The sequence below is a fragment of the Poecilia reticulata genome, chromosome 22, assembly GCF_904066995.2.
Source record: "Poecilia reticulata chromosome 22, P_reticulata-male-v2, whole genome shotgun sequence".
Lineage (NCBI taxonomy): Eukaryota > Metazoa > Chordata > Actinopteri > Cyprinodontiformes > Poeciliidae > Poecilia > Poecilia reticulata.
The window spans coordinates 6,144,919-6,161,269 of record NC_088851.1 but is presented as its reverse complement, the minus strand read 5'-3'; the positions used below and the strand labels follow the sequence as shown (position 1 = coordinate 6,161,269).

General features: G+C 39.6%; 1 protein-coding gene across 9 annotated transcripts in view; it reads left to right on the top strand.

Annotated features, from left to right (window-relative positions):
- The window catches only part of smoc1 (SPARC related modular calcium binding 1), a 66,421-nt gene that overhangs the window by 17,350 nt on the left and 32,720 nt on the right, over positions 1–16,351 (top strand). For all 9 annotated transcript variants that reach the window (XM_081602917.1, XM_081602916.1, XM_081602922.1 and 6 more), the window contains exons 2-3: positions 11,705–11,870; positions 13,058–13,126. In XM_081602917.1, the coding sequence (XP_081459043.1) occupies positions 11,705–11,870; positions 13,058–13,126 (235 nt within the window). The remainder of the gene's footprint in view (positions 1–11,704; positions 11,871–13,057; positions 13,127–16,351) is intronic.

The following is a 16,351-nucleotide window of genomic DNA, read 5'->3' as shown; positions in this document are numbered from 1 at the left end:
TTCACTTATTTTATGAGTGTTGCAGAGAGAACTCAGGGGTCCGTGTTTTTCTGGCTCGAACGTGTGGGATACTGTGCATGCTGGGGGAATTTGGCTTGTTAAATGTGAGAATCTCATTGCTCATTGTTTCCCGGCCGAAACCAACCGAAACACACCATCTTGATTTGACGGAAAGAAAAGGTGACTATCAAATCATGACAGTGTCGGGAAATGCTAACGCTCTCTCTCTCTTTCCCCATTAATACGTTGTTTGTTGTTAGAAGGTACTGAGAGGGATGTATTTAATACTCTAATTTATCTTTTATCTCTTGTTTGGCTGAGCGTCACGTCAAACTTGGCCTCATTACGGTCAGTTTAACAAGTTCGGGTATCTGTGATGTTTTCCTGGCGTGTTCCAATAATTGCTCCCGTTGCATTTTGCCGTGTTCAGTCCGAATATGTTTGGTTTTGATTATGAGATTCCGGGTGGGTCTGAACCACAGTTATTGTTGGCAGAACCGGGAAGGAGCTGTTTTCTCTCAGTAGATAATAACACGTTATGTCACCTATGCTACAGCGGGCGATTGCTGCCAAACGGAAAAGGCCAAGAATTTAGCTGAAAATAACAACTTTAAGCTCCCTAATTTGCTAGGCAGGTGGAGTTTTACCACATCAGGACCTTCTGGAGAGGATTTGGTGATCCGGGAAGGAAGAAATGTTCACACTTTGAAGTCTTACCTTTTTTTAAATTTACCTTTGGAAAACAAAGGGTTTTAGTTACATGTAAATACCATTAATGATACCCTTTGATAGTCAGTCTTGCCTCCTCAGTTCGGCGGGTTCCAGTCTTTGATAATCGGTGTGAGGAAGGTTTGCCTTACTCCTCACTCTTGGCTTGAGATGTTTTACGGATGTCTTTGTGTGTACGTCCCGTTTCTAGTCATCCTACAGTATCTTAATGAGAATCAGAGCTGATCTTTGACGTTGGCCGTGACTCTCTGTTTCTTGGCTAATGCATTCCTTAAGCCAGTCCTCAGATTTACTGGCATGTTTTGGGGTCATGGACATGTTGCAAGGTCCTGTTTTGCTTTCACTTTAATGGTCTTTTACACATGATGATCTCATGTTTTCTCCCGCCGCTCTTTGATCCACGACTTAAACTCACGGTGGAGTTGATGAAGACGAGTTGGTCAGGTGCTGATGCAGCAAAGGATCCAAAACCCAAATCAGGAAACTTCCAGTTCTGTGCTGAGCAGGTGGAATACCACTCTTTTTCTTGAATATTGTGTTTGGTTTCGGCCAATTTTTTACTCCACGTAGTTGGCCCTGTCACAGTAACAAACGCTGTTAGACGATAAATTGTCCCAGAGGTTATCGCGATAAAAAAAACTATTGTTGCTTTCAAGTAATACAATGACATTAATGGCATAATAATGAAATAACACATTCTCAAAGTTCAGTAAACTTTAAATACTAATGAACATTTAACACTGGAGCTGGAATATACTTTAAATATACAAAATAAATGAACAAAACAACAAATAAAATGAATTATGAAGTCCCCATAAACAAAACTTCTTCAAAAAAAGAAAAGTGGCTAGTTGATACCAAAATACCAAACTGAAGATTTTTATCATCCAGTTTTTGGTATAGAGAGAAAAGAGAAAAACGATAAATCATGCAAATTAAAGTAATCAAGTTTGTTCTAATTTATCAGTCGATTAATTGATTTAGTGCTTATTGCAACAGGCCTACATATAGCATATATTCACTTTTAATTGTTTAATTGTTTTTGTTAGGTTACAAAGATTTACTCCTTGTACACCTCCCATGACTGTTAAACCTTTACCATCTCTCACATTTTTAAAGGTTTTTGTGACACGAGGGCCACAAAAGCCAAAAGAGAGAAGGGGAAAACATGCAGAAAATGGCCTGGGGCTGGAACTGGTACTGGGGCACGACTGTGTTGAGGATTGTAGCCTCAGCATATGACGCACTTGGTACACCCATCTCTTCCTGGTTGTATGCTTCCCTCCCAAAAATGTGCTAGTATTGACATTTCCTGAGAATTCTTTTAGCACCTTGCGGTCTGCTTTCAGGTTGAACTGGCAGCTTTGAATGTCCTCTACTTCTAGTGTATTTTCTATAAAGTCTTATTTTCTATAAGACCTGTTCCTTCACTCAGTCTTGCTGCAATCTTTCAAAGGTGCTACGGTTGTAATGTTTAGTTATGCTAGTTGAATTTCAGATTATCTTTAAAATTCATATTGAAACTCTTATGTGAATCTTTGTATGAACTAAAGAGACTAAAAAGCCAAACCTCCCCTTTCTGATTGTTTCTGCCAGTTAAAGATTATTTTCTTAATATTATTAGGAGCTACGTTTAGGTCAAAGCCATTGCAAGTGAACCTTACTCTGACAGTGTTCAAATATGAACTATGTTTCTTTGATACCAGAAGGGAAAATGATGTAAAACAGTAGTTTAGAGAGAAATGTGATAAGACGGCTGAATCTTGGCGTTGATGCAGGACAGTATCTGAGTCAGAAACACAGACCCGATAACATAAGGCTTTGCTTCGGTTGCCTTTGCTGCTCCTCTTGTACTCTGCAGGGAAATAAATTGCATAATTCACTCTGACACATTTCTATAAAAGCAACCTTCCTGCAACCGAATGAGAGATTTAGTTTGGTTCCATAGCAACCAACGGGACGAATTTACTCCCATCTCACACTGGATGAGAAACATGACGCCTCACAGTTTAGCTCTGATGTTGGTGTTTTCTTATGTTTGTCAGCTCAAATTCAATTCAAAAGTGGTAAATAAACAAGACAGTGAGTCAATAGATTTTAGTGGGGTGTTAAATGTTTTTGAATGTTAGCAACTAAGTCACCTAATTACGTTGGGGCGCCATGACGTTACGTTGGAAGTGAGGGACGGGAGTGTTGAGATTGTTTTTCTCGAGTTGTTTTTTGCCAACGTAACCATGGTTTCCACTTGTTCAAGTCGAGCTAATTTGTTTGTGTTAGTAGCACACCTAGTTCTCTTTCATAGACAGAGCCATTTCTGAAAGTTGGAAATAGCTAGGTTGGAAATTGATCCATGGCTTCCTGACGCGTCTGTTAATTTGATCAAATCACAGATTTTGGCAGAATTCATGCCACATGATTCCTACCACTTGAAAGTATGCAAAAGTCTAGGTGCTCCAAAGCTTTTTTCCCCATACACGGTACGCTTCGTTACTAATAACGCAGGTCAACAGCCAAAGAAGTTGTCTGGGGTTTTTCACGTGTTTGAGGGTAATTTTGATGAGCTGAATCCAAACATCATTTTGGTTTTGCTCAATCAGGTCAACTTTCTGAACTATGGAGCAACATCAGCATCAAAATGCATGATTTGTTCTCACATCTGGATTGGTCTCCTGACAATCTGGGATCAATGAGTGATGAGCAGGAGGAGAGATGAACTTACCCTCACATGTACTTACCCTTATCAGTGTTTACTATTCAATTTACAGAAATCCAAGTTTGTGACATTTAATTAAAACTATTATTTTTTCTCTTAAAGCCTTTCTCTGATGAGAAAATTTTAACGGAAACTAACCGATAATGTCACAAAAATTTCATCAATTATTTCAGACGCTTGGATTTCTCTAAATCAAATTAGAATAAAAACCTGACCTGATTGAGAAAAAAGGATATTATTTTTGGATTAAGTGGTGCAAAATAGACCTAATTCAGTTGAAAAAAAACAGATAACTTCCAAAAAATATTAGTTTTTTGTAAACCAGCGTAATTAGACACATACCTGCCACATAATGCAATACTGCTAATGTTACTTACCATTTTTACACTGAAATCAACTAAATAAAAGCGATTAGTCTACCAAATGTCTGCTTTTTGACAAGTTTAACAAGTTGTTATGACGTCAATCGTGGCAGAGTGGGTTGCTCTCTCAATAGCATAACATCAAATGCAAACAATCAATTATCTTGGTATGTGTCATAGGATAAAAATAACTACTTATTAAAAGGTAAGAATCATGTATTAGTAATGTTAATTCAAACCACAAAAGACATGACTCAATTTTAATTTGTGACCCTCTTCAAAACACCCAACAGTCATATTTGGTGTAAGGGAAATAGGTGTGGGCTGCATTTAGCACTGGATTTGAAGCCGTGTGGATTTTGGGTCAGATGGCGGCGTCCGTTTTAAAGCTTGGCCTGCTTTTCCCATTTCAAACCAGCTTTAATATGTTTGGGAATACCGTCCTTGTGGAACACCCAGTTGCGTCCGAGGTTCAACCACAAACCCAAACTATCCCCTAAGTTGAAAACAAAATGGTCAGAATGAGCAGAATTAGCCCAGGAGAAACTGGAACCTTCTGGAACATCGGTGAGTCTGTCCTGAGTGGGGACAGTTTCACATGGCCAAGGACTCAGAGGGTGCAGATGAAAGAAGAATCTCTGATCCAAAAACACCTTCAATTTTGTCAATATGAATGTTCTAGAGAAAAGCTACTGTATTTTTTGGATTATAAACCGCTAACCCCCCCTTGAATCATGGGGTCTATAGCCTGGTGTGGCTTTTCTGTGGATTTTTCTTCAGCCACCAGGGGGCGCTTTAGCAGGAAGTGAATCATTGGAAGTCAAAATTTGAAATCAAAGAAGAAAGTGATGATTTTCATTGAGAACAAACACATGCTAGCAGCATTCATGACGGAGAAATGTTTTCAAACTCATATGATGCAGCTTTTAAATTGAAGGCTATCAATCTGGCAGTAAAGGCCGATAGTCGCTGCACATAAGCGCGGCGTGAACGAATCCATGGTTCTGCGCTGGAGACGCAGGGCTGCGTCCTTAATAGCAGATGTAGAAAACCGAGAGCGGCGGAGATACCAACGGCTTATAGCCTTATATAGGTACGTTTCCAGTTTTTTTTTGTTTTTTTTACTTTGTGGATGCGGCTTATAGTGAGGTGCGCTCTATAGTCCAGAAAATACGGTTCATGTTCAGAGGAGGGAATGACGTTTAGTCTCAAGAACAGCTACCAGCTAAAAGTCCTGGTGCTGGAAGCGTCATGTTGTGGGTTCATTGATGCAGAGGAATAATAAAGAAATAAAATTACCTTCTATCTCTTCAAGTTCACATCAACAGCCAGGCGGGTGATGAATTTAAATACGTCGGGACCTAAAATCTGTGGTTTACAGAGTTCATATATTTGACACCATGTGAACCGGAGAAGCTTCTGTAATAAATTCAGACTTGCAGCTCCAGTTCAAATCTGAAGCTGTGAAGTGTTCTGTGCCATTACTACACAGAACACTTCACATTAATCGTTTAAAACTGAGATATATAGCTTTAATGAAAAATATATTTACATATTTGTTAAAATTACATATTTTTTTTGTGACTATGAGACAGACGAAAAGAAATCGAGCTCCTCCATCTCCTCCCAGTGCTGCTACTTGAGTCTGAAGAAATTCACCGCTCTGGATCAGAAACAACCAATCAGAGGCAGGAGGAAGGTCTTAGCGCCGTCCATCAAGCTCGTGTACGTGTTGCTAAACGTGCTAATGGCGTAGAAACAACTTACCATTTCTGGTTCTGCTTGGTTGTTCTGCTCTCATTTGGCTCGATATTTTTTCCCCCACAAAATAAAAAGTTTCGTACCCCAGCCAGCTTTAACGTTCACAATGTGAACTTTGACAAGAAGTGACTGAGCGAGCAAATGAAACATCCTAAGTGTCTTTCTCGAGTGCAAGAACACATTTGCTACTTTATATTTAGAATTTTGCACGCGAGAACTCTGCATTCCGCTGAATAAAGCTCCCATCCACACCCAAACTCTTACGCCATCGGACGGCCGTCATCTAAACAGTGAGTCAAAACGCGTTGCTCAACACCGGGACTCGCTTCTTCTTTCCCCCCTCCTAAGCCCTTTGATCTTACAATTTAAAAGACTAAAATTTTAATTTGTATTAAAGAACTCCAACTCGTGAAGTGAAGAAAAAAAAAACAAACAGCTTTTCCCCTCCGCCCCAGGCTCTGGTTTCACCTTTACAGGCAGCGAGTCTGTGGGTGGGACGGTGTGAGTCAGAAATGTGGGAGACTCGGTGAGAGGGGTTTATTTCAGCTCAACAGATAATGCCGCCTCTAAATGTCACCCGGCGCTTTGTTGTGATGAGAAAAGAGGCTGCATCCATTACGTGAGTCAGGAGCGCGGCGGACAGGTCAGCCTGTGGGAGGAGGACAGACGCCAGAGTCCTAAATCTGGACTTCTTGTCGTTTTGTTCGCATGCTTTGGACATTATTTGACCCGTTTAATATTTAATCATATACACAAACTGCTCTGCTGTCGTCTGGATCCCCAACAGGCCAATATTTTATTTATTATTTTTACCCCTGTCTGCTGTGGAAGGGATAGGTTTTAATTTTTTGGTACTCTTAAACGAATCTTTTAAAATCTGATAAATGGCAGATGCGTTCTTTTTTTTTTTCTTTTCCAGCTGGATTACATTCGTCCTCCGGTGGAGCCAAGAGGAAGAAGCACAAGTCAAAAATGAAATGCTCTGCTTTGTTTCTCCCCCGTCCGCACTTACTCACCTCGAACAGATCATATTTTAGTTTCACTCTCAGCCGTTTGACAAGAGCTTCTCGTCCTCTCCCGAATGCCAGGGCTGGAATCCTCCTTAAAACTCTGGCTTGTTCTGGGCGTACTGTTCTGGCAACTGATCCCGTCTGAAATTTTCCTTCATTTTTCTTTTTCTAAACGTATCTATAATCGAAGAACTAACTCTGGCCAAAAGGAGTTGAAAATAGGCAGAAATTTGTGGTGGAGCTGTAAAGAGCCGTAACCTTTTATCTCATCTTGCCCCCCACCCCCCTGGCCCCCCTCAGCCACCATGCTTCGCTATCGCTCGATTTAATCTGGCAGATGCTGCACCTCTTGTATCTTCTCTTTATTTCACAAAGAATCTTATCTGTGTTTCAGCTCTTTAAAGTCATTGCACGCAGATTTCTTCCCAGCAAAAACACAAACAAAACTGTGCCGTGCCACCAGCGCCTGGTAGAGTCTCGCTTTTAAGACGCGGTAAAAGACGCAGCAAAGAAGTAATTTTTAAAACAAATTTTTTTATCTCTTCCAGACATGATAAACTGTTTGGCTTCAAATGACGGCTGATCCGTTTGCCGTTAAAAAGTCATTTCTCTGTAAACCTGAGGACAGTTTGGCTGTGGCGTTTGAGAGAGTTTACTCTGTTGTTGAGGGATTTAGGCTGACGACTCTTTGCTTTGTTTTTGTCATTTTTTATTTAAATCGGTTTAATTCCACCACTTTGAAAGGGTTTGGGAGCGTAGCACAACATCTGAATCAGATTTACGTCTAGACCTTGACTAGACCACTCTAAAATCTTCTGACTTTAAATGTTAGCATTTTTTTAATTGAGGAAGCGTTAAATCCAGGGACACAGAAATATTTTTGTTATGAATTATAGAAGCAACAAAATTTGCCTCAGTGTTGTATAATATAAATGGCAATAATTTTTTTTTTTTTACTGGAACACTGTAACCTAGAAACACTGAAATACGATTCCACATGTAGACATGGCTATCTGAATATATCTTGCTAGTTTGTTGATTAATTATGAATTATTTCTGAATTTATTCATTTTTTTTGGTTCTGCGTATGATTCCATGTATACATGAGAATATTTTTGTCCTTTTTTTATTTTATGAATTAAGAATTTTTTATTAATTTATCAGCTTAGCTTAGGTCCATGTGGAATACAATTACAGTTAAATATTTATTGAAAATTATTGAATCTCTGATAAAACAATGTTGTTCCACATGTTGAAATGATGAGAATATTTGTGGTAATTTTTTGATGAATTATAGATTTTTTTTTAGTTTTTACACTTTAACCTCTTTGGTTCATCGTGGTATAAAGTGGAAGTTATTTTATTTTTACAGAGGAAAAAACCCATTAATTTATGAACATGGTAAAATTTTGATGCAATTCTACATCTACATACGACTGGCAATGTTTAGGTAATTTCTTAACGAATCAAACTTTTCAGAAATATTTTACATTTATGTCTGCATTGTTAAAAGTGTTGGTTAACATTTGTAAAAAAAAAAATTTCATGGAATATGGATTTTATATCATTTTTAAAAAATTATTTGGGTATGTAATGCCATTATTGCTTAAAACAGATACTGTTTTCATAAAGTCTAATCTAGGTACATGTAAATATTGTAGAAAGTAGTTGATACAGTCATCTGAGTATATTTTGTAGTTTTTATAATAAACTATAGATCTAAAAATAGTTTTCAATTTGGTTCTGTGTTAGAAAAATAACTCAAATGACATTTTGCAGAGTTTTTGACGTATGTTCTCTGTTACTGGTTTAAATAATTGGGTTTTTCATGTGGTTGATCACAATTAACTCAAGATTTAAGTGAGAGGTGATGTCAATGTGAAGGGTCAAGTTGGTTTTAATAGTTTTTTTTAATTGTAATACATTAAATATTTTTTTTTAAACTGCTTTTTTCATTTATCCATGTCAGTTTTCAGTGTGACAAAACAGCAAAATGAGAACTTGGTGTCATAAAGACCGCGTACTCTGAGGTCACTTCAGCTGGATTACCGACCACTTATGAAAACTTGGTGTGTTTCTGATCAACTCGGACAGAAATGTAAAAACTCGTGTTTATAGTTGCCATAATTTTCGCTGCTGACGGGAACAGTTTGACAAATGTAAAATAACGAAAAAGTCCCCTGCAAAAGAAACGATCTGTCCTGGTGCTTGCCCAGTTTTCTTACCACATTCTGGCGTTTTGCTGCATCATAAAACAACTGTTACAGTTTCCAGATAGAAACAAACGGTGAAGTTGGTCTCATGTCTGATTTCGGCTCCGTCCTTCAGCATCAGCGGGTTCCTCTTGGACGTCTCTGGGTTCCTCAGCAGGTCATCGACCAGACATCCAGGTTCTGTTACCAGACAAAAACAACATTCTGTCAATAATGGGACATTGTAGTAACATGTACTGCTTTTGCTTCAACAATGCCGCCGTGTGTCAACTCAGGCTTTGCTTCTTGTCTGCAGTCTGTTTCCCACGTGTGAAACCTTAAAGTTACGAATTCAAAAGCTTTGCTGCTTAAATGTCTCAAAAGCTCTTGAGAAATACCTTTGCAAAAGTGTTTTTCACCCTTTAAGCTACTTTTTTTTTTTTTTACATTTTGATGCATCATAGCCACAATCATCAGAATATTTTGTATTCTTTGTGACAAACACAGCGTCCACAGGACTTCAAAAAAGATGTTTTCTTTCTTTTGAAAAAATTTGGCTCACATCAGCTCCACCGTATTCAACTTGATCTGACAAAAAAACCTACAAGGCAGTCGATAACCAGAGACTGATTTCATCTGAGATTGGTAAGAGCAGCAGCAGAGAGGGCGACGATAACTCGGCAACAGGAGGAATTTGTTGGTGTGAGAACTATTTGTTGACCCGAATCTGGTCTTCATGGACCGACGGCAAACAGAACATGCAAAGAAAAGCTGCGTGGGATTGAAATGGACACTTCCAGATCACAATTAAGCCGTCATAAAATAAGTGGAACAAGGTGGTGGGAGCGGGGCTGATCAGAGCTGATGGGATGATTTTCCTTCCATCTGACTTGGTGCTGCTCTTTCACATTAGATGAAATGGTAAAACATCTTTTCTCTTCCGTTCCTCAGCGCGTACGAACTGTAGTTCTGTTCTCTGTATGTAAAACATTAAAGGGGCGCATTCTGCAAAATTCACATTTTACACAATTTTGTACTTCCATTTGAGTTTCCAGTGCGTCTAAAACAAAACAGTCTTAAACAGCACTTAAAAAACCCCCCCAAAAAAAAAACACCCAGACATTTTTTGGGAATAAGTTTATGTTTCTTGGTGTCTGGAAAATGAGCCGTTTCAAAAACCTTCTGGAATGAAACGTCACAAATCAGCAGAAACTGCCCCTCACCCAGCAACCCAAGTTGAGCACCAATATGTTTAGCCAGCTGGTTTTATTGCTGTACAATCGCTGCTTTAACAGACAAGGGTTCTGTTGTGGACTTACTATTTTGAAACCACTTGCTGCCTTCTTGTTGGCTGCGCAGGAGGCTCCGCGTCTGCTTTTCAAAGATGTACGGTTGTGTAATCGCGCAGCCATTTTCACGTGCGAGTGTCAAAACTGAGCTAGGGGCGTGGCTACAAAGTGGATTTAAAGTGACAAGAGACCCTAAAATGGCTCGTTCTGAAAGGCAGAACTGAGTAGACTGAAACCTCATCATTGAAGAATGATTCTGTGAAAAACATTTATAAAACGAGCATATTTTGTGTAGCCCATAGACCTACTCTATCTTAAAACTACGATGCAGACTGAACGGCGCTCCTACTGAATCAGCTCGTAACTTTCACACTGCTGAACCGCGATGTAATGGTTTTCACACAAATTCATGATCTGACGGATCGAATACATCAAAATTGGGTGAAACTGCAAACAGACAGAAATCAGCTGCGATGGCTGAACGGAGCGGATCATCTTTAGGAACCGCTTGCTGCGAACTCGGAGCGCAGACCAGAGCACGTCTGAAGACTCGTTGGAAATCGCTTGTGTATGAATTCCCCGTCGTGCGCCAACTCATTCGTGACATCTGTGGTTTGGCATCATTTCGATCTAAACCGTCTGATATCTCTTTTACATGTTCAGAGAAAATCCGTCTCCCAGCAACAATTTCAGATGTTTTTCCAAAACACAGCGTCTTGTGTTTGTTTGGAGCTCGGGCACCGAAGCAGCGGGAACGTCTGACAGCCAGAGCAGAGGCAGAACCTTCACATGCGCTCCTATAGCACATCGTTTCTTTCTTCTTCTTCTTCTTTTTTTTTGCAAGTGTCTTCAGATTATCTGATAAGATAAGAATGTTACCCTTTTCTTTTTTTTCTTCTTCTGCCTTTCATCTCTTTGACATCTTATTTTTCATCACCTTCTTCCCTCAGTACCTGCCCTTTATAAGATCCATTGTCAGATCCAACCAGCGCAGCCGCATGCAAATTCATACAGAGGTTTTCAAATGCAACATTTTCCCACGGGAAAACACCCCCCCCCCACCCCCCCAACAAAAAAGCCTTGTTTTTTTAATTGCGCATTATGAAACAAGGACTTGAGATTGTTTCAACATTGCTTCCAAGCAAGATGTGACAGATTAACGTCTGAAACCTAGTGAAGAAAAGCACAACACAACTCTTTGGGGGAATGCTGATGTGCTGCTACCATCGTTTGAGTCTGCCTGTCAAGGTTTTTCACTCTTCCAAAATCTTTTAGATTTGAAATATCTGGTGACTGCTTGGAGGGTTGAAACTTTTTGTTCTGGCAGAAGGAAAGCTGTCCTCCTATCGATAGATCACGAGTACCGAGAGAGGGAAAGAAGAGATTCCTACCAATCAGTTTGGCTCATCAAAGTTGAACCTGTCCTCATCAAACCAAAAGATAAATTGGCCTTAAGCTTGATCCCCCTTACTTTCCTTAAATCCCTTTTTTCTTTTTGTAGTGGCCAAAACAAAGAAAAGCAGCGGCTGACAAGTGTTGAAGGAATGCGGGACAAGTCGAGGCAGTAGTCTCGGGAGACGAGACCGTGGAGCCGCCGGAAAGCAGAGCGTCGCTGTGCTAACCTTGTTGCTTTCTCTGTGGAAAACAGTGGCTGATCGGAGAGAGAGACAACCACTGCGGGTCCGTCTGCCTGCGGACGCTCGGGAAGCCGGTGTGCGGCTCGGACGGGCGGACCTACGAGACAAACTGTGAGCTGCAGAGGGCCCGATGCAGGGACAAAACGCTGACGATGGCGCATCGGGGACGGTGTCGAGGTGAGGACAGCAAAAAAAAACAAAACAAATAAATAAATATATATTTATATTAAAAAAAGCTGCGCCGGCTGGGTTGCATCGACACAAGAACACCTTTCTGTTCCAGGGTTTTGTGTTTTAGGACATTATAAAAAGTCTTTTACGAGATTGAAATCTGAGCGCGAATCTACGGGGATGCCGCATTCAATGCTGTCATTAAGCAGCATAAAGGTAAAAACCAAAACGGAAAAACAAAGTATACACCATCAGTCAATAGCCTGCAGATCCAACATTAGCCAAATTAACTGGAGGAAATTTTACTGTTTGGCTTTATTAGTCTCTTGTGTCGCGTCACTGGTGAAGGATTTTCTTCCAGTCTTTATTGCAGCATTGCTTTGGTTCATTGAGGTTTTGCACAGCTAAATGGACTTCCAAGGTTTATCGCGATATTTTGCTGCAATATTGTGGTTACGGGAACAGTTTGACAAATGTAAAATAACGAAAAAGTCCCCTGCAAAAGAAACAATCTGTCCTGGTTATTCCATAACATTTTAATCAGTTTCTCCCCTTTTATTCTTGTTTTTGTTTAATGAATAAAAACAGTACGTAATCTGTTTTACGCTTTCGGACAATCGAAGTTAAACAAAATAATTTAAAAACTGATAATGATCAAATCATTGTTATTGCTTCTCTAATTTGCTGCAAAACGCACATTGTGACATTTAATTTATGTTTTTAGACTTTAATCAACTGCTTCTTTTCCGTTTTAGGTTATTTAAACTTAGGCATTGAATGTTACTCAATGTCATCTATGAATAAATCAGAGCTAACGCACAGGGCTAAAGGTTTGAAGGGAATTTTTAACTCGATTTTGGTGAAGATGTAAAGATGACTCCACAATGCAAACATGTTTATCGTAATCTGCAGAAATAATTAATTAATGCTAATGTGCTATATCTTTTAAATTATTGTGGTTCTCAAACTTTTTGCATGCAAATAAAGCTCTTTTCAGTTTAAACTAATTTATTTATTAATAGAGCATTCATTTCTCAAACAGTGTATCTACATATTTTTCTAAAATAATGACCAGATTTACCTTCAGTTGGTATATTCATGGTTTCTTTTTTGCTTCTGACACAAAAACTGCATTTTTTGCACTGATCACGCATTGCATTGCATTGCATGTAAAGGATTCTTTTGTCTTTCAGTGAAGTTTACGCTGCCGGTGGCTCCAGCACCAACGGCCACATCTGATGGGAGAGAGCCAGAGTCGAAGGGTAGGAACTGATGAGACACTTCAGTCTTTAGAAGCTGTGAAATTCACCCCATGCAGGGAATTGGTTCATTTGGAGGACTGCAAAGAAATGTCTTAATGAGTCAAAGGTCATAATACAGTTATAGTCAAAACGCCTCAATCATCCAAGGGCTCAAAAAGTAACATGATGAGTTAAAATCAAATAAAAACAGGAAGAATATATCCCAAAAGCAGAATTCTTTGGTGAACAGATTTGGATGTAGATGTAACAAAAATCCTTCTTGCAGCTTTAATGTGATCTATATGCATTTACTTTTCTTGCATGTATGCTTGAGAAATCCTTTAATCTCCATGGCAACCATTCAGCTGTGCATAACGCCTGGGTGAACTGAGCACCTTCTTCAAGATGCAGCTTCCACGCTTTCCCCTCACAGACCAACTCTCCTCTGTGACTCCTGCACTCCTTCAGACTAGCCAGCAGCAAATTAGCAAACACCTGGTGGAGCTGCGCGTCAGCTGAGCTTATTATACGAGCTACTTTTCAGTATAGCGCTGGTAAAAATGTTGCTAAAGGATTAATACAGGACGGACGTAATGACTTCCTGAAGGCGGAGTTTCAGAAAGAGTAGCGGTTTTTAAAGAGACAGAGGTCCAATTTCAAGGTGTTAAATTACAAAATCAAACTTCTTTTTAGTCATATTTGATATATGTAGCATTTTTATAACAACTGAAAGCAACAGTTATTTTATTGTGCTATAAAGTGGAACTTATGTGGCTGGAAAATACATAATATTGGCCCTTAACACGTCCAATCCATCACCTGGTGGTCTCCCTGCATTGCTTTGCCATGGAAACGCAGATAAGGTGAAAAGACAGAATCACATCTTGGGGGGCCAAGTTGGATCGAATGCGGACCACCTATTGAAAGTCACCTGTATCCCCTTTCACAGCACGGTTTTGTAATCAACACGCAACCAGGAATCCCTCATTAAAGATCACTTTGTCCTTTTATCACTTTGTCTTCAAAGTGACGAAGAGCGTCTGACCTTCAGGGTCATGCAGCTGCGATTATAGAAACAAATGAGCGTCGCTTCCGGCTCAGCTTCCAACTCGCCCGTCTCCGTGTGTTGGCCTTTCAGCTAAGACACTGGTGGACCGGCTAAACGTGACATCAACGCTAGCTTAAAACGCTCTTCTTGGTCTCCTGTCTTCATTTTCCCTTTGACGATATAAACTGCGAATGTGGAAAGCAATAAAACGCATTTATTTTAAAGATCACAAAGTTGCAGCTTTGAGCCGTAAAACCTTAAGGGGAAAATGGAAACTGGGGTTTGGGGTAGAAGATGTTTTTGATTTCCCAGCTCTCTGTGGGCGTGTAAGTTTTTACAGACCATGATCACAGGCTGCCCTCGACTCTGGAGTCGAGGTGTGAACCTGGCATTGGCTCCCTCGTTTCAAAGCCTGTTTATACGTCAGGAAAACTGCAGCCCGATTCCTGCAGCCCGATTCCTGCAGCCCGATTCCTGCAGCCCGATTCCTGTCTCCTCTGTTTCAGATGGGTGAATTTGATGGATTGCATTGATACATGTGTAACTGTTGGATACAGATGAGTTTGTGGATGGATGAATGGATGGATGGATGATATTGATGGACTCATTGATGGATTTGAATATTACAACTGGAACAGCCCTCCATACTTGGCTACTCACTTTGACTTTCTGCCCCTCCGTTTTGTAATGCTTGAGTTTATTTCACAATAAAAGTCCTGCGCCGCGTAAAGAAAAAGCTGGGAGAAGCTTAAATTGTCTTAGCACAGGTTTTTTTTTTTTTTGTTTTAAAACACAAAAAACAATGGGTGAGCCATAGCGATATGGACTTAAAGTTTTATCACAATATTTTACGGTGCTATTGTGATAACAATAAAAGTGACAATGAGAATGATTTATTACTTCTTTTTCCGGTAACTGTATGACCTGTGTGTTATGCTAATTATACCATTCCCATTTATAATACATTTCTTTGTATCACTAAATCGCACATGGTAACTGCATTTTTAAATTTATTGGCCATTTTTATGTTTCTGCTGAACAAACAGTGAAGAAAATAAGAAAAACTATCAATCCTGACAATAAGGAGAGTAAAGAATAAATTACTACTATTATTATTATAATAGTTATTACTATTATAAATAAATTATAATAGCAATAACAAAAAAGTTCAAGCCCATAAAAAAAAAAGACTACCCAGCTGTCTTTTGGCAACCAGTAAACATTTTTTGGCGTCTGGGAAATGAAACTGTATCAAAAACCTCCAATGTAATGTCACAAATCCCCAGAGACAGCCCCGTCACCTAGCAACCATGGCAGCGCAGCGCCAGTCACCTAGTAACCCCAGCTGAGCCCCAACACGTTTTAGTCACCACGTTTTACTGCTGTTCAATTACTGCTGGAAAAGTGTTTTGTTGCTGCATTCTTGTTGGTTGCGTAGGAGGTTCCACTTCTGCTTTTCAAAGATGAAAGGCGCTACGATCTTGCATCGGTTTGCAGCCATTTTCACATTTGAGTGAACCCATTGAGTTGAGTGGTGTGGCTAGCAGCAGCTTCTTTTGATTTAAAGTGAGAGGAGGCCCTAAAACAGCTCATTCTGAAAGCTCAAAATAGGCGGAGCTCACTAAAAATCTCATCTAAGAAGGATTTTGTGCACACAATGTAATGAAGATGTTTATTACAGCCAGTAGCACCTATAGCAACCAGTTCAAGGAAGCACAAGAGGTCAGAGAGTTGACTATGTTCACATAAGACCAAAATAAGAAAAAAATAACCACTTTTTTTGACAATAATTTATTTTTTGGTGACTGGAAAAACCTTCTGAATGTAACGTCACCAAATAAATATAAAATGTAAATTCATAGTCCATTTTTCTACATTTTACGTTTGACATCACAGTCCTGTTTTAGTTCCGACCTTATTTTCCAGACTGTCTTCTCCGGGGTTGCTTTTTATGAACTTTCACTCATCCGCTGAAGTGAAGGGTTCAGGCCACTCTGTTCTGCACCCTGCTGAGACTATATTTACAAGAACAGCAAGCATGAAGTTCAACCCCACAGGTGAACGCTGTAAAAGACAAAAAGGAAAAAAAAAAAAAAACCCAAACACATCTTGATGGGATTTTCAAACTTTAAATATGAAACCTCCTCTGTTCTTTTTTCCCCCACAATCTCAGAAATATCGCTTCACAGTAAAACTAC